Here is a 25,450-nt window from a genome sequence, read left to right on the forward strand (position 1 = left end):
TGTTTTATCAATAGTTAAACTCATTTATTTCATTTTCTTGCAATAAAGGCGCAATTTTTACCATGTTAATGAAGTAATTTCTCAAGATCACAGGAAAATTGGCACAAATGTACACATTATCATGGGGAAAAGGGGGTGTAAAACATATCAGTTTTGTCCTGTCTTTTGTGTCTGTCATAAATTGTATTCCATCAAGATCTTTAATGGAACATTTTTATTTACCAAACGTGCATTGTTAAAAATCTTTGGAAATTTGGGTCGCAATTTGTCAGCAAAGATATTGGGGGGTCCTGAGGCTAGACAAGTTGAGACCCACTGCTCTACAAGGTTCCAGCAAGTGTTCTGGCCAGTGAAGCACAGGAACAGCGTGGTCATTTAAACTGCTTTTGGTACTTAATGGAGTGGGCAGGTACCAAATACTACTGGAAAATTAAATCAGTATCTCCATAAAGCTTGTCAGCAGAAAGAAGCATGAAATGCACCACTTGTGCATATTTCTCTACCATACTTTTTTCTTCCACTCAGCTTTCTATGAATATCTTTATACCTTGGATACATGATCTAGATACTTGGATCTCTATATGCTTGGATACAGGACTTTGTGAGCAGACAGCTCTTTTAGCAATAACCTTCTGTGGCTTACCCACCTTGTGGAGCTGTTATAGGTCGTTTCCATCAAGCAGTCCGGCTCAGTTCGGTGTGGAATGGCTCGCATTTTCTTGCGTTTCCATATAGCAAAAACTTGGACAGGGTCCCAAAATACCAACCCTAACCATCCCACTGTTTGGCACCCTTCCGTAGGGGAACCAATCTTACCTATCCATACAAAAAAGGTGGAGCTACACACACAATAATAAGGGATTGCACTGATGTCGCGACACAGCTGCTCGGCTCCGGGCTACAAAACATGGAAGTCTGCGCTGTGAGGAGCAGGTGGAAACAGAAGCAAAACACTCATATCTGCTTAAATCAGGGATATTGGACTCAACAGAGATCCACACTGTTTCATAGTCTGTGGATTTTGATATCTGGCCACAGATCAAGGTTCCTGACGTTTATCTGGACCTGATTTTAAGAACACAAAGCAGAGCCTGAAGGCTCACATCAGCCTGATCCATCCGCGATGGATGTGAAACTAAATTAATGTTGAAGTTTTGTGAATACGAAGCATTAGATCAGTTGATTCTCTGTACTGTAACTAGTTATTCATCTACCTCTTACTTTAGGTAACTTCTGAAAAGATAGCTCTGTGGTTGTTGAAAGCGTTTGTAAAACTTCGGGCTGCAGACTATTATAAAATGAGATTGGCGCACCCAGGATTTCCGACTTAATCTAGTTTGATTTTAACACCAGCTGAACTTTCACTTTATTTTTAATGTGGCAAATTCTCACAGTACAGCTCTAAACTTTCTTATTTTGTTGTATAAACTGTTCTCGACAAGATATATTCATATATTAACGTACCATTATGACTCAAAACGTTTCTGTACACATATTCCATCAGCAGAGGATCTGTACTGACAGCGGTTGACATGATTAAGATGTAGTTATTTTGTTAAAAAGCACTTCCAGCTGAAATAAAGCTGTTTAATGCTTATTCCCTACCGATTTCTGTCACTCATCCTATCTACAACTCTGTGGCTGGACCAGCAGACTCGCGCTGACTGTGACTTCACGTTCATCGTCTGTACAGCCCACCCACCAAGTTAGGGTGTCTGTGGAAACGCAAACTATTCTGGTGTTTAGCGTACCAAACCACACCAAACCGTTCTGAATCAAACTGGACCCCCTGATGGAAACACGGCTTTATTGAGATGCACCTGTATGTGCCATGTACATGTCGCATCTTTTTAAATAGGAATTAGTGTATGGTTTATGTAGGCGACATACAGCCTAATGTTACACATTATCATGATGATAAAGACTCAGAAAAAAACTGGAATTCATGGAAAAATAGGGCAGTGACAGACTGTGAGAAGGGACAGAGAGAAAGCACTAGGGGTGGGAATCACTAGTGGTCCAACAACACGATATTATCACGATACTTGGGTCATGATTCGATATTATTGGGATTTTAAATATTTTGCTACACAGCGAGTATTGCAATACAATATATTGCGATATATACCATTTTTTCACCTGTTTAGTTGAGTCAGCATTAGTCTTGCCCTCATGTTTGTCATATTTCTGCAGTATTTCATTTTCATGTAGCACTTCTTGCAAACCTCATACATCACGTCCATCTCATTCATGACCTGCTTGCATTCCTAATACAACTACCCCAGAACCAACAATATCAGAGGAGAGTGACCTGGGCTAAGGACAAAAGGACTGGATTGTTGCTCAGTGGTCAAAAGTCCTCTTTTCAGAAAAAAGTGCATTTGTAACTCAAGGTCCCAGAGTCCGGAGGAAGAAAGGAGAGGACCAGAATCCAAGTTGTGCAGCCATCTACCAGGGAGTTTCAGAGCCCTTCACGCTTCATTCTGCTGACCAGCTTTATGGCGATGCTGATTTCATTTTCCAGCAGGAATTGGCACCTGCCCACAATGCCAAAAGTACCAAAACCTGGTTTAAGGACCCTGGTATAATTTTCTGAGATACAGAATTTTGGGTTTTCATCAGCTGTAAGCCATAATCATCAAAATTAAAAGAAATAAACACATGAAATATATCAGTCTGTGTGATGAATCTATAGAATATGAGTTTACCTTTTTGAATTGAATTACTGAAATAAATCAACTTTTAGATATTCTAATTTAATAAGCTGTACCTGTAATTCAATACAATAGATTTAATAACTAACATAAAAAACAATTCCAGCATTAGGGAAGTTTTTTTTTTCCTTGGGGTTCCAAGATACTCATATTTTTGAGAAGCACCTGTAGCCTTCACTTAGTGAGAGTTGAACAGAAGCCAACTAGTGCTAGCCAAAAAACTAAACCAGGTTTTGGTTAAAGGGATCTAGAGGTCTACATGGCTCACTGAAAGCAGTCAACCAGTGGGGATTAAAACAGAGTATATGGTCCAGATCAAGGTACAAACTTTAGCCTCAAAAACTCTCTTGTAGTTTTCTATTAAGGTTTTTGGAGAATATTTTTGATGATTTTCATTTGTATCTTCTCTTTTTACCTTATATCAATTTCTTAATTATTTAATAATTTTTGCCTTTCTGCCCAGAAGTATCCCAAGTCTGTGGTGGGACTTTGTCTCTAAAGAAAAGTTAGGGATGTTAGCACACACACATAATTTCTTCTGAGTCTTTGTGGGATTGTTAGCATTCCTTTTTTATCAAAAGAACAGTTTTCATCAGACTTCTGAGGTGCCCTGAGGTAAGCTTAGCCAGTCCAAATGGCACACCGCTGATTGATTATAGACACTAAGCACATTAATACATACCACATGTTTATGCATTTGGACTTAAACTGAATTAGTCTGGGTAGATGAAATACTCTGTCAGGTTCCAGACGTGACTGCAGGTACGAGTGAAGACGATAGCTGCAGGTTGGAGTCAGACAGGATCAAAACATTCCTAGTAAGTGTGCAAATTCTCTGGATTTATCTGGAGCTCTTAACAATGTCAAAATCACGAGTCACAGCGCAGGACTGTAAAGGTCGATACAAAGGCTCTTTTATTAAACACTGCTTGACATACAAGGTCACTGGTGACAGAAACTAAGACATGAGGTGGATTTAAACATCAGAGGCACAGATGAAGAAATGTTGCTAAAGCATGATTAAGGAGAAAGAGCTGACAGAAAAGTAAGAAACACTTCTGACTTTCTAAACAGTTTTCAGTCAGCCTAGTTTGGCAGCTTTGAAGAATTCAGTGCAAATGTGCGTGTCATAAGTGCTGGATTATAAAGACAGCTGATTATAATGATGATGAAACAAATGATGGAATGTTAAAATAAATCTGTAGCTCATCTCTGATCAGTTCGCTCGTTTAATCACACATTTTATTCACAGTTTACCGGGTCTAACGGGCTAAGAGGCTCCTTTAGCTCTCAGCTTGGACAGCAGCATCTCGTTCTTCCGACACTCCTGATGACACAAAACAAGTAAAATGACTGTTAGAGACTGTTAAAAGAGTCTCCAATGAACTCAGAAACCTAACTCAGAATTTTTATTTTGCTTTGTTAACTTTCTATTAAAAAGGAAATCAGTTGAGACATTATTATGTGCACCTATCCCTTCTTTTTGCTACGGCTAACTGACAACTATTTGTTTAATTGCCTTTATTGGACAGGACAGCTGAGGAGAGAGAAAATATGGGAGATCAAGTGGGGGAAACATGGACCATACAGCACCAGGATCTGGATTTGAGCCTGCACCCATGCTGATAGTTTCCTCACCTCTTTAAAGTCTTTGACCGTCTTGAAGTAAAGCCTCTGTTTGTCAAGCAGCTCCAGGTACTCGTCATTCAGCTGATCTCTCCTCATTTTGTTCTCTTGTTTCTTCCTCTCCATCTGAGAGAGACAGGCAGGAATTCTGACTGTTAAATCTGACCACTGTGGGACCTTTTTCCCACTGTATTTGTTCTGTTACACTCAGCAGATCTGACTGACACAGGTTCAACTTTTAGTGATCCAGTCTGATGATAGTGTAAGATTCCCCTCTGTGAGGATGAGACTGGGAATTATTACCGGTGGTTTAAGGTAGTATCAGTTTTCCCTAACTTTTTAAAACAATTTTAATAACACAAAAATTTACTGAAATTGTAATGAAAAACTGTCCATATACCACTTTGACATTATTACTCGCCCTCCGCTGTCACAGTCAACCCTCGTTTAGCTGAGCTGTATGTGCAAAGCAGCCAGAGTTGGGACTCCCTTTCTGTGCATGGGTTTTTCACATTGCCAGCATTGTCTCTTCAATATTATGCACTTTAATAAACTGATTAAATGTTTTCCTTGTGGACATTCAAAGTATTTAGATGCCAACAAACTTATCTGGTTTTATGTGTTTTGTTGTCTTTTTTGCTGTGGAACTGACAAAGTTAACAGCTTTGCTCGGGTTGTTTACATCCACCTGTTCTCTTTGTTTACACCTGGTTAAATCATTACCCCTCCAAACAAGCAGGCCATAAATGCTTGTAGTTGTTGATATAACAAGTGTGAAAAACATCAAAGCTGTTTGCAGTTAGCTTCCTCTCACCTATGCTAGCTCTGCCTGGGAAATGCAGTGGCTGGAGAACTAATGACAGTGATGCTGACATAAACCTACAGCTGTAAATGCAGGAAGGCATAGAGCTGAGCTGAAGGTTTATCTCGCGGATCAGTCTACCGTCACCTAAACCTGATCTAGCTATTAGAGTAAGGATTGGACTGGTATCAGAAACCAGGACCACCCTGGTGCATCCCTAGCTTTGACCCCTGCATAACCATTTTTAGGCTCGTAATAATAAGTGAATCATAATCAGAGGAAGTGGAGTTTTACCTTGATGCGACTCTGTTTGATTCCCTCCACTATCTGCTCCATCTGTCTGAGGAACTGCTCCTTAGCTGCTGAAGATGACATGGCTCTGAACAACACCACAGCAGGAGAGATAGAAGTTTACAATCACAGACAGTGCAGCTGAGGAGAAAAAGTCTCAAACACATTCATTTTTAATTCTACAAAATTCTGAATCATGTTTTTAAACTTACTGTTGGAAGTTGTCATGGATGGAGTTCAACAGATTGACCTGCAGGAAAGCAGACATGTTAATAATAACGACCTCTGATCAGCCAAAATTTGGCCAGAGGATATTTTGTTTTACTTATTCCTGTATGAGCAATTAAAAAAACTGAGACAGAATGACATAAAAACAAAACAAACTTTAGGCTTAACAGATTTAAAAGAGACAGAAAATTTGAAATTAGGCCAAGAAATGGCATCCTATTTAGAAAGTATGACGTATGCTTCAGGGTTGTAAAGATACAAGACTTCTAAACTTTGAAATAGTACTTGTGTAAATCAAATGTTACTAACTTCCTGAGACCTGAGCTTTTTTCTAATGCATTTTTAGTTTCTCCCTTGTATTTGGGATCAGTAGGACTTGATAAGTTTAAAAGTTCAGCCTTGTCTTTGAACAGGAAGTAGTTCTAACCAAAAATGATGCCCATAAATCTCCTGAAGGTCCCGTTTCTGCAGAAAATAAAGCACTGGGTCAGTTTAAGAGTGGAAATTTTGGCTGTGGTTGGCCAGTTGTTGGGGTCTCAGTCAGTAAGAAATGATGTCAGTCACTGATAGAGGGATGGGAAAGAATTTTTTTCCCATTTTGATGATGGACCACAAGGATTTGGTCAGACCAGGTATCAACAACATTTCTAAATTTCTGTGAAAATTCTCAAACATATTTTTAAGTATCCTATAAAAAGTATTCCAACAGTTCTTCAAATATTCCCCGAATGATCCAGTGAAACTTAGTCATAAAGCCTAAACATTCCAATTAAATTTCAACAAAAACTCAATGTGAACCATGTGAAAATTTTCAAGCAGCTCCCCAAAAATATCCCAGCAAATTTCCCAAAACTTACAGATACATAATCAAAACAATTCCAAACAATTTTTTTATTTTTCCATGAAAATACCTCAAAAACATCAAAGCTGATTCCCAGGCAAAACTGGAATGCAATTCCCAAAACTTACAAATGCATTTTGCAAATTTCCATGAAAATACCTGAAACTGGCAAAAAAAAAAAAAACCTGCCACAGATTCAAACTTATTTGCCAGATTCCAATTAAAATGCCTAAAGACACTGAAGCAAATTTCTGCAAAAAGTTCCAATAAAACTATCAAAAATTTACAAAAACAACCTCAAAATTTCCATGAAAACACAAGAAAATTCACAAATTCCCTAAAATTACCATGAAAATTCAAGAAATTTCATATCAAAGCCTTCCAACATTTTAAGCCTAAACCTAAACTACACTGGATATCCCAGCCAAAAAAAATCCTCAATGCATAAATTAATCCTAAGTTATAGGAAAGCCAAGAGATAATGTCCTCATATTTAAACATGTAGGGCCTCAAGAGTTAAAGCCTGTAAGGTGCAACAATGATCGAAGTCCTTGACATCCAATATTTGGTAATTCCTTGTTTCTTAATTACTAAAAAAACACTTTTGCGTACTGTCCAAATTGCACAAAAAAAACATAAACAGCATTTCTATACCCACATTATCAGAGTTTCTGTAATATCTGGACAGTCTTGCAGGAGGAATTTTGCATTTTTTAGACTTGGTCCTCCTTTAAACACCTGCATAATAAATTTTAGACCTTTCTTTAAAGCTTTGGGACTTTTTGACATGATCAATTCTTAAAATAACTAAGACTATATCGTTTTTAGACGTTTGCTATCCAACAGCAGCCGAATATCTAACCTTCTGTGGTCTTTTTGTGGTTTAAAGCTTCAGTAATACTTTGCTTATTCCACTGAAGTCTTGGACACTAAATTGGAAATGAGTTCCTCACCTCTTTCTCCAGGTAAACCTTCTTGTCATCCAGTGTGTTGTAAAGAGTGAAGAACTGTTTGGTTTCTTTGTGCGTTGCAGAAACTAAAAACCAGGAAAACATCAGTTTTAATGTCCTTGTTTCTGTTTTTAAGAGACTTTTTAACCATGGTTTTAAAGGTGAGATCGAGAACTTGCCCTGGCTGTAAAGTTCAATAAATCTCTTCTGGTACTGAGTCAGCTCGGCCCGGCTCGGCACATCGTCGATCTTTCTCTGCAGGATGGCGATCTCACGGTTCCTGCGAGCCTGAAAGGAGGAAAGAAATGATCCAAATGATGAAAATGCAACTGTAAATAATGCATCAATAACAATGGCATCCATTTTTACCCCTATTTCTGAGCCGATAAGAACACATGCCAACAGTCTGTTACAGCAGACTCTGCTTGTACTGTTTATTTGTTGGATTATTTTAGTACTCGTCTCAATTTTATCTACAGTGTTTTTATCTACAGCTGTGACCTATTTCACTGCAGCTCCATCTAATCTTGTGTCATGTAATGTGCAGTCGTTACCATGACCAGGCGGATCTTCTGCAGTTTCTCTCTGTCTGTGTTGTACTGTTTGTCTATCAGCTGGTTCCTCTCCTAAGAACATAAACAGACCAGAAGGAAGACAGAAGATTAAACACAGTACTGCACTGCATTACTTTAAATCTGAAGGCTACCAAAACTCTTTAATGGTGTGTGAAGATTTGTACCTTCTCCTCCTCTGTGTCTTGACCTGATGCCGTCTTCAGCTCCTCGATGTTCTGCTGCAGACGGGTCATCTCCTCCTGAAAACATAAATAAACAGAATTACTTCATCTTTGTGAATGTTTGCCTCAACCAACCAGTAAATTTGGCTGGTTCACAGCCTGTGGCTATGGCGGAGTATATTTTAATACTGAAATTATCAATAATCACAAATAGACTGATATTAAACTTAAGAGGTTGCATTATTCTACTGAGGGAGGGATTTATTACCAGAGAATAACTCTGATAAGTTAGAGCAGTGAGGCTCACAGAACAGCTGATTCAGGCTTTCCCTCACTGTCACCAGCATGAAACAATTCACTTACAAGGAGACAAATCACTAAAACATCTGACAGGTATCTGTGATGTTACAGTTTATTTTAATCCTAAAAGACAAACTGACACTCAGACATGTCTTTGGGGACATTATATTCTGGGCAATGGTACACAGACTACAAGGTCTTCCTCTACTGATGTGTTTTTGTAATGTACATACAGAGGTTTGGTTGCTTAAAGTGTGCTTCTCTTTTATCAGTGTCACATATGTATTCCTCCACCAACCAGAAGAACTTTAGAAATCTAATGCCAAATTCAAGAGATTTGAGGCATTAAGCTAGTTTTACTAGTTTAAGACATTTAACAGACTTTTAAAAGATCTTTAAAGGTGAATCTAACATGGAGGTATTCTCTAAACGCCTGTTTCAGACTGGCCGTGTGTGTCCATGCACCTTCACAGCTCTCATACCAGACACATGAGTGCTCCATGTTGGATGTGACTCCCTTCTTTCAAACCATCTTATTCTTCATAACTTTTACCTCAGTAAAAGTCCCTATAAGTGACCTGATTCATAGTTTAGTGAAACCACACTGGGAAAAATTCAAAATAAAAGCATTCCTTAAAATGAGGGGAGTTTATCCATAGAAATACCAAACTGATGTGAAAACAGAAAGCAGTACTAATAGTAGACGGGACAACTGAAAAAAAAAACGTGTTAACAGACAAACATTTAAAAACCTTCACATCAAGGACATCAGTGGTGTCTGTCAGCGAGCTGCATTGCCGGTACAAATGTATGCATGTAAGAGAGCATTTTTGTGTTTATATGTGGATTTAGATGTTTTGGAGAGCCTGGCGTAGAGGATTTGCTTTCTGACTGTTGAGCCATCTGTACCAAAGAATGAGCTTCTATTCAAAGTTTACATCAGAAAGGGGGCAAATACTTTTTCACGGCACTGTATATTTGTTCCTGTGTGTCTACTCACTCTACAGTGTGTGCGAAACTCCTGCTCCTGCTGCTTCAGGTTTTCATTCATTGCCACCAGAGCTCTCAGCTTCTCCAGGAGACTGTTAACAGACACAATAAAAATATCAGGCAAACAAAAGGGCTTCATTCCTGGAGAAACAGCTGTGACAGAAGTCACATGTGGCCATTATGCTTCATTAACCCTTTCCATGGTGTTCCACCTTTTTTAAAATTGACACCTACATTGAAAGGCTCACTGTTAATGAATCCCTTCAACTTCAAACAAAACCCTGACCTTTCCTGAAAGCAAAGCCATTGCGGTTTCTCCTCCTAGTGTCAGAAATATAATGATGGATGTGATATGCTAGCTTACAGGCTTAACAGGGCTGTTGCTACTTGCCTGATCAAATATAATTACAAATTTGACACAAAACAAACCAAAAATGACATTTTAGCAATGATTTTTCTAAACAATGGGGGGATTTCAGAATGGCCATTTGGGGAGTCTTAAGGGCCACTTTAGATTTTTTTTTCTTTTCTGGTGATGTTTACCAACCAAATCCTCTAAAAAGCAGAAAAACACGGGGGGAGATTATTGTGTCTAGGGCTAAATGATTCCGCGAATTATTCAGGTGATTCGAATCAAAAAATGAGGGGGTATATTTGGGGGCGGACAAGACTAAGACTGCTCTCCAGTACTACAACATGACAGGTACGGTTAAATTCCATTGGATTATTCCAAGTAAAAGTCCAGTCAGTTTGGTTTGTGGTGAGACGACTCACATTTTCATACACTTTTAATCCAAAGTGCAGTAACATGCATCGTCTTTACTCAAATTAATAAACGATTTAAAAAACATAAGTTTGTGAGAGATATTTATATTTCCATCTACATCTTCTTCTCTGCCCAAAAAATGCTGTTGTGAATTTCCACCAGATGCCTGCTGGAAAATAACCTCAAAAGACATCACATTCTATTCTTATAGTTAGTGACCCCAGTCTTTGCAAAATCTCAGTCTGAGACTAAAAATTCAATGACTTGCTGACAACCCAGATAGCAAAAAGTGATTGAATCAACACTGTAATACTGTCAGGCTGAAAGATTGCATTCAACATTGATGTCAGACATTGAAAAACACATTGAAAGTGCTCGCTATGATCAACATGGAAATAACGATGAATTTCCAATCAGTTCTGACAATGAATCAACCTTGATTCAACTATGATATGATCAACATTGAAAGAACATAGAATTGCATCAACACTGGTTCAACTATATATATGCATTGCATTATACATTGAAACAATGTTATTACTAAGTAAAGTAAAGTTGTACTTTATTCATCCCCGAAGGGAAATTCATAGTTTACACGGTTTTTGTTGTTTTTACATATTACACACACATACAGTGATGGCCTTGTTGCTCATTGCTAAGTGCTGCCTTGAGCTGTTGGAAGGCTCAGTCTGGAACGAGTTTGGCTGGAAGGAATTGGGCTGGAGAGCAGAAGGTCGTGGTTCAAATCCTGATGGGAGTGGAGCTGGACCTGGTAGCTGGAGAGGTTCCATCACGTCTTGAGCACTGTCGAAGTGCCCTTGAGCAAGGCACCAAACCCCGCAAAAGTGTAAACTACAAATTTCCCTTCGGGGATGAATAAAGAACAACTTTACTTTAATTAGTAATAACATTGTTTCAATGTATAATGCAATGCATATTTATAGTTGAATCAATGTTGATGCAATTCAACGTTATTTCAATGTTGATCATATCATAGTTGAATCAAGGTTGACTCATTGTCAGAATTGATTGGAAATTCAACGTTATTTCCATGTTGATCATAGCGAGCACTTTCAATGTGTTTTTCAATGTCTGACATCAATGTTGATTGCAATCTTCAGCCTGACAGTATCACAATGTTGATTCAATCACTTTTTGCTCTGGGGTGTGAATGATGGAACTTTATTCTTGCTAGAATGAGAAATATTACACTATGCATAAAGTAGAGGATGTTAAAATGATTAAGTGTCCCTTTACTTCAATGACAAACTGGAAAATAAAAATAAACTACAAAAAATAAATAAAGTGTTAGCAGCCAAAATTTCCTGGGAGAGGATCCCTAAAACCCCAAATATGGCATAATCTACTGTCATTATTTAACTTCCTTTCCTTGTAAATTTAAGAAACGTAAACTTTCATCAGAACTTCATTGCACTTTGTAAAATATATTTTCTTTAAAGAATAATACCAATTTTTAATATAGAAGTAGTTCATTTAAGGGACCCAGCTTCTTTTGTCATTTGTGTAGCACTACTCCTCTTGAAAAAGCAAAAGTGACTGATTAAAGAAATGCAATATTTCTTACTAGAGTACTCGATAAATCGTCAGAAGAAATGATAGAGTACTTTATTACAAAAAGAATCTATTACTGCAGCCCTAATTGTGTCACATTGATTATATGACACAGACGTGTCACAGTGATGGTCTTCCACTCACCTGCTGTCAGACTGCTCCTCCAGCTCCTCTAAAGACTTCAGCTCTTTCTCCACTTTCTCAGACTGCTCTGTAGCCTTCACCAAAGATTCAAAAATGCAGTTTTTCAGACCTTCCTGTATCTCAAACATGTGTTCCATATCTTCATTGATGATTAAGAAAGCATACATTTTTATAGAAAATGAGTAGGAACGTTCAGTTTTTTGAGTGCTTAACTGTTTAAGGAGTTTAGTCTTATGACAGCAGCTGGGATGTTACCTCCGATATGTCTGCTAGTTCTAGCTGACAAATTACTGCCATAGTTTAAGTACAATACAAACAGATAATGAGAAATGGGAATGTGTTTGTTATGCAGCAGGTGATCTAGGCCCATCTTACCTCTGCCAGTTTCCTCTTTGCCTCATCACAGCCAGCTTTCACCTCTGCATGCTTGGCTTGTAGCTGTCAAAGAATATAGGAATATATAACTCTGTAGTCTATTATGTTATCTACTTTTTACTTGTCCTAAATGCTATTCCAGCTGCAGAAAAACGGTCAAAAGCTGGTTTCTACAAAACGACAATGATAGAGATTATACAGCTCAGGATCTCAATGCCTCTGGTTCTTATTAAAGTTTTGGTTTCAGTGGTTCATCCAGCTCATTTTCAATGATCTGCTGCTTACCTCCTCCAGCTGTTTGGTCTTCTGCTCGATCTGTTTGTTAAGTGAGGCCACGGCTCGGCGGTGCTGCTGCAGCGGGCCGTAACGCTCTGATCGCTCCTCTGAGGACAGCTCCGACTGCTGCAGGGACATGTGGGAAATAAAGTTTATCAAAACATGGAAATCGTTCAATAAATAAGAACAAATCATAAATGATTTAATCAAGAGCTGCATGAATATGCAGGCTGTTAAAAATACTTCTAAAGCAGTGACCTCTGGTTTATACATCACCAGGTTCTGTTTCACTCCAATAACCTTCAAGGTTCTACTAAAAAGTGCAATAGTGGCACTATTGTAAACTTAAAGGTTTTTCTGCAGGTATTTTGCAAGCCTTCCAAATACTACTGAATAAAAAACATAACTGCAGTCCTGTATGTGATTATGTAACTGCACAACCTGACATTGCAACTGCAATTAGATCAATTGTGTTTCAAAACTAAAAAGAATAAAATTAGGAGAAAGAAAGGAGTGTTTTTACTAATCAGAAGTGGCTCTTTAGAAAGACATGAGGATGCAAAGTCTGTCCTTCCACATAGAATCATACGGATCCAAATATAAGGCTTTAGAATAATGATATATTTGTAATGATTTTAACTTGCAAAATCACATTTTGTGTTCTAGACAATTATTAGGCAAAGTGAGAAAAAGTATAGTATGAAACATTGCCAATACATAGGATTTTTGAATAGCCTATGGGAACTCTGATTTAAGAATGTATTCATCCTATCATGATAGACGCTAAACTCTGGGATTAAGGTCTGGGAATTTTTGCACTAAGAAGCTCCAGGAGCCGTTGGCTTTGGGCTGCTGTTTTTTGTTACTGCAAAGCTAAAGGAGACAAAAGGAGCTTCTGAGCACTTTTGAAGCATGTTTTGCTCCTGAAAACCAGGGAATCCTGTGTCCTTTTGTAAATCACTGCTAGCACTAAGAATGAAGAGTTGAAAGAGAGGATAATGGTCTAAAACAGACAGACAATAACTGTTAAAGCTTCTTATTGGTTAAAAATGAGTCCGTCATTCTCACCTTCTCAGCGTACTCTGAGGCGATCTGTTTGATTTCTTCTGACTGCAGTCCAACGATCTGACCCACTGCACTCGCTGTCAGCTTCCCCTGCACAAACACAGCTACGGTTAAAATGGGATAATATCCAGAAATTCAACATTACATTTCGACCGTGTAGATTTCACTGACCTCTTCACTTGCCATGGCAGCCATGCTCGTCATCAGGGTTTTGATTCTCATCTGAGAAAGAAAAGAATAGTTACACAGTTTCCCTCTGTAAGCTTTCAGCCCAAGTTTAAGTGCTTTTAAAATGAGCTGAGTGCAGTAAGAGCAGCGCTGCAGCAGTGATTCCCTAAGTCATACAAAATAGCAAATGCATGTATGTTCTATCTGACTTTATGATCAGAGCTGAGCTAACACCCTCACTGACTAGAAAGCCCCACCTCCTCCCCAGTCCTAAAGTTACTTCTGATGTGACAGGTAGGCAAAAAGTTAATTTTCATTCATTATGTATGTATGTATGTATGTATGTATGTATGTACGTATGTACGTATGTATATATGTATGTATGTACGTATGTATGTACGTATGTATGTATGTATAGGGGCTTTGTTTCAGTTTTCTGTCTAGTATGTAGACAGCATAAAAGACAGTTGTGAGAGGAAGCCAGACCTGCCCATTTATAGACCTGTTATATTGACAGCTGTCATTAAAAGAAACATATGAACCCCATGACCCCCCCAATAGGGGAAACACTGTCTTTATCAAAGCAGACTTCATCTAGATATAACGGGAGTATTTTTGCTTTTTTATTATATAATGTTTACCTCTTCTGCTGCCTGAAAGTTGGCTTCCTCTGACACCTCGGCCATCCCTGGAGGGGCCGACTGAGAGGCCAGCACAGCCTTCCTGTCATCCACCTTGGGAGAGAAACAAGAAAGACGAGATAAAAACTTTTTAATGAATGAAGAGTCCTAAATTCAGAACAGGAAGAAAACAGGGGAGCTGTACATTATCACTGGTCATTGTTTTTGGCTAAGAGCCCCCCCGTAAGCAACACTTCCACACAAGTGACACCACATTCTAAACGCTCGCTTTGGAGACACTGAAGGCTTTGACAGCATCACTAATGTCTAAACAAGAGGAGCAATCATGATTGTGTTAAAGTGAAAAACTAATCAAAAGAAGTGAAATCATGTAAAAAAATGAAACATATAAATGCAATCACTAATAAACCCACCTGGTCTTGTTGGGACTGTTTGCTGAATCCATATCGCCTACAAAGACAGAAATAAAAAACTCTGAGATAACCATGATATGGATATAAATCAAACCTCACTGTAAAAAAAAACACAATAATTGGTTTTTAAATGAATCATGCCACACAGCAACATCAGCCCATTCTATGACAAAATGAGGATAAAACAGCCCCACATTCAGTGCAACACTTTCAAAACAAAATCAAAAATTAAAGGTGCATCAGAGCTTTGCATCCATCATGCCTGAAATATCCAAAATATTTGCATTCTCAGGCCGGCATGTATAACTGAAAACACAAAGTATTTCTTTAAGAGGAAGCTCCACACGCTCATACAGTACTTACAGCAGGAAATCTGACATTCTAGCACAGAGATGAGATGATGGATGGATCAGAAAACATCATGTCAGATGGACAAAAACACTGCAGGAGTAGGGTAAAGAAAGACTAAAACAGCACATGACTGGAGTTCAAGTAAAATATCTGAATATTTTTACTGACAGCAAGCGGCTTATCATGTTGTCTGAAGCAGAGTTTTTTTTTTTTTTAGATTCCCTGGTTTTTATTCCTCTTGATCGTTTTTCACAGGGATGTTATGTTTTTTTGGCTGAACCAGACTTGTAGACAAAAGTAAATGAGGAGTAGCTTCTGGTTGATTCACATCAGAAAGTTTTGGACCATCCGGATGTCTTCTACAGTAACTTATCTTACAGTGCCAGTTTCCTGAGCCATACTCATGGTGAGCTCAGTGGGTCAACCATCCAACTAAACTAACTAAGTTACAGCACAGACATTTATGTACGGTATACCTGGTGGAGAAAGCACATGCTAGGGATACGTACATGATATTAGATTTTTGCTGACATCCGATATGCCGATATTTTAAAACTCATTCTGGCCAATACTGATAAGATATTTAATTACACTTTTTCCACTGAAAAACAAACAAACAAACAAACAATTCCATCCTGTGCTAAAAATATTTCTTTTTTAAATATTGGTCATCTATTATTTTTAGAAACTGACAAAACATTTGATTTTTATCAGAAATGAAGGATGTATTGTTTTTTTCAAATACAGCCATACACTAGTGAAAAACAAAGAAATGTCTTTGGGCTACATGTGCATTACATGCTACATGTATTTTTAACAGTAGAGCCAAAGTCATTTGCATCTTTAAGGGCAATAAACAGGAGCAAAATAGCCTGCTGACGCTGGGCTCCACAGTGCTAAAAAGAAATAGCTAATACATTTAGATTGATTCTCCTTATTACTCAGTTAGTTTGAAGGAATGGCTCCCTGAGATACTCTTGACAAAGTGCTTTGAATAACAACAACAAAAAGACAGATTCTTAAATGCAAATAATCTAGCTATTGTTCAGAGCTTAAATATGCTTTTAAATTTTTGAGACTCAAGATGAACAAAAGAAAAAACAAACTTCAACTGAAGTAGTTCTCCTGATTCTGCTTTAAACAGCACAAACCAAGCAACCAAGTTTCATGGACATTTCACTGTAAACAGCTCCGTAACAACCAAGTGGCAACCTCGGTCCTGAAAAATGAAGCCAGTGCGGAAGTGCAAAAAACTGCAATACAGCGAGTGTCCACTTGAGGCTGGCTGCAGGAACACCAGAAGTCCTGTCTAGTCACCTGTTAAACAGACATTTTTTACACTAGAAATAAACTGGTCTACAGCCTGGTTCAAAAAACCAAACGTGTCTCATTAGCTAATGTCTTCAAGTGCTCTCACTGTACGCGGGGTGAATTTTTTTGTACCACGATCGTTCGGATTATATTTAGGAAAAATCTCACTTCACTCTGATTGGTGCATCTCATTTGATTGACAGATAGCTCGACAGGCAGAGGCACGGTTGCCAGGTCTTTGTGAAAAAACCAGCCCAATGGCCAACAAAAACTAGCCCAAAACAAGCCCAACAGATAATAAAACCAGCCCAAATACCAGCCCAATGCTGAAATTTAACATAAGCCAGTAAAACCTCTCTCACCACATATATTCCCTCTATTGTAAAAAAATTATATTACTATGACTGTCAATGGTATCAAAATATTTACAAAATATCATAGATCTATAAATGGCCAGTGCTGGAGGCAGCTTTTCCAACAAATTGTTAAATCTAGTTTATGAATTACTTAAGTCATTGAATGGGCTATAGCTCAGCACATGAAATCAACACTGCTTAACAATTAAGGGAAACAAGAGCATGAATATAAATCTATATTGAATCCAGCCCTGGTTGATAATTTTGGTTACCAATCATAGTTTTTATTTTATTTTGAACACCAAAAATTAACACCAGTAAAGATTTTACTCTTTATTAAAACATTCATCAAGATTTCATGTTTACCTTCAATGTTTTCCTAAACAGTGTAGCTCTGTGAATATGTCGAAGGATTCACTTAACCACAACCAACCTACTGTTTAGTCCTTTTAAATCTGTCTTTTCCTCTTTTTCCCTGCAGCATGGATGAACTGTTCTTACTTAACTTAACATGCATTTCATTCAAAAATTTCAACTCAAACACCATATAATGTTGACTCACTGAAATTTTTTAAAATGTAACTAAAAATTAATAAAACTGTTAACAGGCTATTTATTATTTGTCAACGTTCCATTTTCCTTATTTCAACTGAAAAAAACATCAGCTTATTAATTCACCACGTTAAGGTAGCTTTAATGTTTTAACAGAATTCACATCATTTTAGCTTACCCTGTCCAGTAGTTAAAAAAAACCCTGGACTGGAACACGGACTATTTACAGTTTCCAATATGTTTAGATGCTCTAAGGTCCCTCGCCTGCCTGGTCTTTGTCATAAATATCCGCGTTAAACGAGGCCAGCATCTCCCTGGTTGGCTCGAACTGGTGGCAGCAGATCCCGTGCCTTTGCATGAAGGCCCGAATGCGAAGGATGTTCTCCAGCGGTGTCTGTCATTCGATTGCGCAGTTTGTTCTTTATCACGTTCATCTCCAAGAATGTGCGCTCAACAGCTGAGTTGCTGAATGGCAGTGCCAAAAGTGAGAGAGCAAAGGAACCGAGCTCAGCAAAATTCTTGTCACCAGCAGCATCCTCGTGATTTTTCACTTCGATCCAAAACTGTTCGGTTTTGCAGTCTTCTGTATTTTCCCACTGAAGCGTGTCCAGCACTCTCCACTGTTGATCCAGCTTCCTGAGGTCCCCTCTGTACAGTTGGAGAAATGACAGGGATGCAAGCTTTTTTTTCTTCTGAGCGCACAGCACCGCGGATGGACTCAAGGCTCCGAGGGACAGGAGTTGCTGCATGTAGTAGCTGCATGTCAACCAGAATGCTAGCTAGCTAGCTGACAGGAAGTCGTGCTTACTGGGCGGGCCGTTAGGTTGATCAAAAGTTCGGCTGAGACCACGATTTCAATATGGAAGCCGCCGCAAATTGGCTTCAAGTGCTGTTTGAGTCCGCCTATTGTAGGCAGACCGCTGACGTCACACAGGGTTTGTCCAATTCTTTCTACAGTTTATGGTAACAACACAGTGACACCCACATCTCCAGTGCTGGAGACAGAGCACCTACGTGCACCATGCACGGGTGACTTGGCCCACAGAAGTCCATCATTGTTTTTGCCATGTTTCATGCACTGTCACATAGGATGATATGCGCGTTCTTTGTCTCTGTTTTCCATATCTGAAACATGTTATCAAAAGCGGCTGCAACTGCGGCTGCTGGGTGAGCATTTGTGTGAGTGCTGGACAGGCTTTTTAAGAGTGAAATCCTCATCTATCCACTGAGGCAGTGAGGCTCAACATGCTAACAGAACAGAACAGACAGTTGATGTCCATATATCAGTGGTGAAGCTATTATGTTTAGGTTTAACGAGGAGCTTCTGACTGGAAACAAAGCTCTGCAGTTTAGGTAAGGCTGTAAGTGCCTGCTAGGTACAACGTAGCGGGGCTTTAAATGCATCATTAGCCCACAGAAGCCCGTTTATTCTATCACACTGAAAGGCTGATTATCAAGAGCTATAAATTCAATGATTTTCCTGTTCAGCTCCTTACCTTTGGATGGTCGCTGCTGTATTTTTTAGCTTTGTCAAATGATTTAGGTAGAAGCTGTTGATGAGTTTTCCCTGGCACTAAGTTTTGTCATTCTTTATCTTAAGAAAGTCCTTGTAGTCATCAGGGTGACGGGTTTTAAGATGCAAAAATTCAACTGGTGGTGTTAAAGCTGTGTTGTCAAGTCCTTCTCGCATCACATGTACTTTACTAGTGATGCAAACAGCTGCTTTGCTGTCTTGTTCCCACACCTCAAACATGTTGAGTTTGTTGTTGGCACACATCCGGCGTCATCGTGTGTGCTTAATTATGACAGCACATTAACAGCCATACAGATTGGCATAAATTTTATTTTCGGCTGACACTGATAATTAACTTTTTAAGCTATTATCAGCCAATACCGATATACTGCCGATAATATTGTGCATCCCTAGCACATGCCTATACTAAAGGAAAACTCAAGAAACCAGCTACATACTGGTAGAGAACTGACATTTTTTCTGACATCAGACAACATTTCTATACCAGGGATCTGTCTGCTTCTCGTCTCTCTCCACTTGGTTCAACCTTTTTTCTTCCACCACACTGGGCACAAAATTTCTATGACGTAATGATATCTACTCCAAATTGCTCTGCAGAGCACATACTGATTCTGGACAGAGTGAGGTTTAAAGGTAAATCATAGTCAAATCTTAATGTGAAAATGAATCATGTAAAGTTGATTTGGCTCTGCTTTCTGAGAATAATAAACTACATGGAGATGCAGGTAGATGAAGCCACATATGCAAAGATCATGGATGGATACTGTATTCCTGATATTAATCTTACCTGCCATATTCGAGCAGAGTGGAGTGAACTCTGGACTCCTCATCCAGCAGCTCTCCTGCGTCTCTCTGCCTCCTGTACCTCCTCTGAGGTTTGTACACGTCCTGCAAAAGAAAAGGACAAACAGAAAATACATCATGGTTGTTACTGTTTCTGCATTACTAGTAATATCAATAATATGATGAGGCTTTTGGAAAAAGTAAAACAGGTATCATAGTGATGCAGTAAATGAACTCACCAACACATCGAGGACAGCCTTCTTAGCCTTGTCTTTCCTCTGATTAAACTCTTCATCCTACACCACAGAGATTCATACAACATGATGAGACAGGATCTTTATTCTAAAGAAAAATTGTGGTTTATATCCTGATGTTTTGTTTCTAAAATGAAAAGTGACAGTAGGCGCAATCTCTTTGGGCTGTGGGCAAAAAGAGACATTAGAGCAGGGGTGTGCAAGCTTTTAACTAAAGGAAAAATATAACAAATATCTGGATGACTGGGGCTTTGGTGCATTTAAGAATGTAAAATAAATCCAATGTAGTTTAAAATGTGCTTAGTGATTTAATATGCTCAAAGGAAAAATGGCCTACAGCTTTCCATCAGTAGCTGACAAGGCAAACAGCCAATGATTGTTCAGGATTTTGGGGTTTACACTGGCTCCACCACTGGTCAGGATGAGGACAACTCTCCCCACAAAAGAGAGGGGAGTCGCAGACAGCTTACTCCACATTCAGACACATAACAAAGGCAAACAGCTAGAAGCTGACAAACTTTACATGAGTGTTGGTCATGAAGATGATTTGATTTGAGCTTTAGAAGGAGCAGATAGAGTAGAAAATGAATGTCATTCATGCTGTTTTTTTGCTGCAGTAATCCATTTTCTTCATTATCACTGTTTTGGTTGTCAATATGTTTACCAGTAATTTAGTCTTCTCAATTTAGTCATTAAAAGGCAGGTGACTGAATTCCTTTGTCAAAATGTTTGTTTGCATGATAAATACAGCAGCACCATCTAGTGTCCAAACTAAGAAGTACAATACGGTCAAACACACACACTTCATGGTGTAATGTGGGCCTTTTTTTAAATGAGCCTTTTCTAAATTAAATTTAGAATTAGAATTAGAATTTTGACTATGGAAGGTAGTTTGGCTACCCCTGCGTTTAAGGCTGCCTTTTAAGGGTGGTTTCACAATAGGCACCTAGGTCTGGATCCGAGAACACATGACCCCAAACTCTGGATCCATCTGGTCAGGGGGAGTACAAGCATACTCTGGCTGAGTGCCCTAGAAGAGGCAGGTCTGTATGTGAGTCATGTGTACACAACCAGGCTTGAGTACAGTGAGTAAAGTTGAAAGGCAAATTCAAAGTGTCCTGTCTCTTCTCTACACACTGTACGGGTCAATTTCATCCTCTGAGCTGCCAGGTAGATGTGGAAGAAGGGGATTGGTGTCTTAATGATGATAAAAATGTCCCTTAAAGGGATATTTCAGGATTTTTGAAGTTGGGTGGTATGAGGTGCTTGGCTATAGTAGTGACATTAGCCTCCAGTGATTTCTGTGAAAGTTGATCCTGTGGTTATTATGAGCTCAGAGAAATCCGCAGCATAGTGGCTATAAATGGGAAGGCATAAAGGCATAAAATGCCCCAAAAAGATCTTCAAAAATTACTGCTGAGTTTTACCTCTGGAAGGCTGTGGGTCTTGTTGAACTGAGAGATAGAGTATGTTCTCACATAGTCGCCCATCTCCTCCCGAGTCTCTATGGCTCTTTTCACCAGCCACTGACAGAAAACAACATCAGCAGAAACAAGAAATAAATACACCAAAAGTCAAAAACTTCCTTAAACACTACACCATTTATTTAACAGGGGTTTCACTGAGCTACATTTCCTGGAAAAAAAACTGCATATGACTCTTACACATAGAGGAAGCTCATGAAATCACACACAGTTAAGGAAAGGGGAATGAGCCCTTATTAGCTTTTTTTAAACATTTAAATATACAAGCAACAATAAAAAGTGTTTTGACTGTCATACTTCTAAATGCTGTATAACTGAAAATACCATATCTGATTTGACCCGTTTTCGTGTGATTTTGGATGGCTTCTCTCACCTGTATGACTGGAAAAATGTGGATGAAATCTAACCCTTGGATCTGATGTGGCTCCAGGCGATGAGGACATTTCATCTTTGGTAACACAGACACTATTTTCTCTGTCAAAGCTCTGCAGAAAGAAAAACTCATCACTAACTGATCTGTTCTTCACTGTGTTTACTCCAATACCGTTGCTGCTGTTAAAACCAAGAAGAAGGATTATACACAACCATTTTTCACCAGTCCATGCTGCTCAAAATCTTCTACAGTTGCAACAAAATATCTGCACCTGGCGGTCACTTCAGGTGCATGTTTATGACTGCTTAGTTCATAAGTGTGGGATGCCATTTAAATGCAAAGACAGGATTATTGTACAGAAATTGTGCATGGTGCATCCTAAACTGAAAGAGGATATTCTTCTGATTGCTGCAAATCCAAAGTGGATATAAACCCCTGTTAATGCATTGTCAAAACGGGTTGTGAGAGCCTATTTGATGCTTCAGCTTAGATCAGGGGTGTCAAACTCAAGACCCGGAGGCCAAATCCGGCCGGTGTTACAGTTATACCTGGCCCACCAGATCATATCATATCTTTATTAGAACTGGCCCTCTAGTATGAGGTCTGCACATTTCCTCCAATATAAAAATGTAAACTTGATGATTGTAAATTTCATTTTTAAGTCATAAGAATTAGGAAGAGTAAAGCATTGAAATAATTTGATAAAAAGTCAGGAATGTGGGAAAATAAATTTGTATTTTCACTTCATATTTCAAATTGTGCATCTCACAATTATGACTTCAAGTTATGGATTTGACATTTTCAAATCATAAATTTGACTTTTAATCTCATATTTTGACTATTTAGATTCACAATTTCAGTTTTTAAGACATATTTTGACTTTTTTTATTTAAAATGTAAAAATTTTATCTCATATCTTGAACTTTGAAACTCAACTGATTTTTTTCCTCATAACTTGACATTTAAAATGGATCATTTAGAGTTTTAGCTTATATTTTGACCTTTAAAACTCTTGATTTTGAACTTTATTTCATATTTTCACCTTTATAACTCATTTGGCTATTTTGTCTTATTTATCATATTTAGAGCTTTTCAATTCCTAACTTTGACTTTTAATCCCAAATACTGACCTTTAAGATTCAGAATTCTACATTTCTATCTTTTCTTTTCACCTTTTAAATTCATGATTTTTGATATTATCTCATATTTTAAATTTTGAGCTCAGAATTTTGAATTTTATTCAGTATTTTAACTGTTAAAAGTCACATTTTTTTATTTTTTACTTCTTTTAGTCTCAAAATCATTTATCATTAAGTTTTTTTCCTGTAATTTGTTACTGGTGAAGATGAGGTTGACAATTTATGGGAAATTTTGACCCTGTTAGGTCCTCAGGTTAGACCCAAATTCACAATTCAGTCCCTGCTGTGATTGAGTCTGACATCCCTGGCTTACATCATTGGTTACGTCTTAATGTACAATCTAAGAGGGGCTACATTTTTGGATTGTTTACCAAATACTTCATAACATTCTTTCTAAATGATCAATTCTGACATTGGATGGTTTACAATATCATAATGGTCAATCATCTACTAAAAACAGACTCACATTTTTTGACCAATGGTTGAGTTCTCTTGGAAAAGAAGATCCACATCGATGTCAAAGTTACACGTAGTGATGCACCAGGTCATACCACCGACCACCTGCAAGAAAGAAAGCCCGCTGAGATGGTGATGATGTGTAGAATAGCTGCTTTTGTAAGATATAAACGCAGTGAGTGTGAGTTGTTCTAGAATCATTGTACATTATTTACAGAGTCCATTAAACATGTCTTATCTTAAGGTGAACAGTGCAGACTAGTCCTGGTTCTTTGTACCTTATCAAAGGGCGACAGTCCTTTAATGCGGGCCCTGAAGTATCCAGCAGCCAGCAGGAGCTCCAGGATCTCAGCCAGCTTGATGCTCTGCTCCTCATCCTCACGGGTTTCCACCTGGGATCCAAACACATCACCTTATCAATAACTACCTTCATCATTACCATCATCAGCCTCATCTTCTTCATCTTTGTGTGCCATGAATGATAACTTAAGAAGCCCTAGCTGAGATTTCTAGGTTCCAAAAGGTTGTTTGGCTCCAACTGTTAGGTTAGGCTACTTTAATCAGGTGGTCGCTTGTAACGTGTTAGGGCTTAAAGTGTGACCGTGTTAGCTGGTGGTTTTCAGCTGTGTGGACAGATGTTGAATACAGGACTGTCATAACGACTCTTTTTATTTGTTATTATAACATTTGTACATCACACACAGTGTGCCTTTATGGAAAACTAAACAAAGAATAAATTACTTTACGTTTACTAATAATAATTTACTTACGTTTAAACTACGACAACTGCCGAATTCGGCTCAAAGACACTAGTTAACACGGTCACATTCTGACCCGGAACACCTGCTACCATGTAGCTGCAACGTTTTATAGATGGCTATCGATGTTTTTGCCATTATTTTTACTAGATAATGTTCCTTAACTCAATGAGAACACGATAAAATGTTTAAACTACTTCAACATGCCAGATTAACCGTTAAAAAAGTGTTTTTATCCGTTAGCTAACGTCAATACTCCTGTTATACGTTGACAGTGTCAGTTTAGTGCAGGTTTATTTAAAAAAACAAAAACAATGTCTTGTTGTTAAATGTTAAAAATTAAAAGTATGATCTCTTCGCCTTTTTTTTTTTTTTTTTTTTTTACCTGGATGAGGTTTCCGTCTTGGTCATATTGTGCTCCTATTTTTGAGCCAGCTCTCACCCTGTGGAAAACAGACGAAGCAGCCGCCATATTGAATTACACTGTTGATGAAGAAGCCGTGTCACATGACGAAAGTAATGTGTCATGTGACAGGCTAATACTATTATTTAAGTTTTTCATGTGACATATTCATTTTTTTCTGTCCCTTTTCCTTGTTTATGAATGGTTAAAATACAGCAATAATAGCAGCAGATGATAATAATAATAATAATAATAAAAAAAAAAATAGAAAAGCACTCAGAGAGTGCAGACCTCCACCATTAGCCCTATCTCCCAATAGTGAAGGATCCTTTAAAAACATTCCTGGATCCAGACGGTGATCCGGATCACTCCCAAAATCTAATTCGCTGATTAATTTTTTCCCTATGGGGTGGAGACACAGTGATGCAAAGCACTGGCTTTGCTATGTGGACTGTCATGGCAGAAGCACCCATGGTCTCACTAGACGACTGAAAGTCATGGCAGAGGGTGAATATTCCTCTATTCCTCCCAGCATTGTGAGTATTCTCGCTACAATTCGCTATCTTTCTCTCGACTCGACTCCTTTTAGCCCTATCTCCCAATAGTACAGACTCCTTTAAAAAATTTCTGGATCCAGACGGTGGTCCGGATCAGTTCCAAAATCTAATCAGTTCTTCCTTATGCCGTTTCTGACATTTCCTGAAAATTTCATGAAAATCTGTCTATGACTTTTTGAGTTAAATTGCTAACAAACAAACAAACAAACAAACGAACAAACGAACAAACCCACCTGATCAC

The 25,450-nt window shown here is 38.4% G+C and overlaps 1 protein-coding gene across 2 annotated transcripts; it reads right to left on the reverse strand.

Moving 5' to 3' along the window:
- Nucleotides 1–3,606: 3,606 nt before the first annotated feature.
- ccdc93 (coiled-coil domain containing 93) lies at nt 3,607–24,749 on the reverse strand. Of its 2 annotated transcripts, XM_041782396.1 has the most exons (24): nt 24,635–24,749; nt 23,770–23,883; nt 23,502–23,596; nt 21,897–22,008; nt 21,467–21,565; nt 20,025–20,081; nt 19,790–19,890; nt 15,262–15,279; nt 14,899–14,935; nt 14,486–14,578; nt 13,848–13,898; nt 13,680–13,766; nt 12,621–12,737; nt 12,336–12,398; nt 11,961–12,034; nt 9,489–9,570; nt 8,192–8,266; nt 8,007–8,078; nt 7,632–7,740; nt 7,456–7,538; nt 5,646–5,683; nt 5,437–5,521; nt 4,353–4,466; nt 3,607–4,041 (listed from the first exon to the last, which is right to left on the reverse strand). In XM_041782396.1, the coding sequence occupies exons 1-24, from the start codon at nt 24,719–24,721 to the stop codon at nt 3,985–3,987; spliced, it is 1,920 nt and encodes a 639-aa protein (XP_041638330.1). In that variant the 5' UTR covers nt 24,722–24,749; the 3' UTR covers nt 3,607–3,984. The 2 variants fall into 2 exon arrangements, with proteins under 2 accessions (XP_041638330.1, XP_041638331.1); XM_041782397.1 differs by lacking the exon at nt 15,262–15,279.
- Between the last annotated feature and the right edge of the window lie 701 nt (nt 24,750–25,450).

Source organism: Cheilinus undulatus, unplaced genomic scaffold (genome assembly GCF_018320785.1).
Source record: "Cheilinus undulatus unplaced genomic scaffold, ASM1832078v1 Contig1, whole genome shotgun sequence".
Classification (NCBI taxonomy): domain Eukaryota; kingdom Metazoa; phylum Chordata; class Actinopteri; order Labriformes; family Labridae; genus Cheilinus; species Cheilinus undulatus.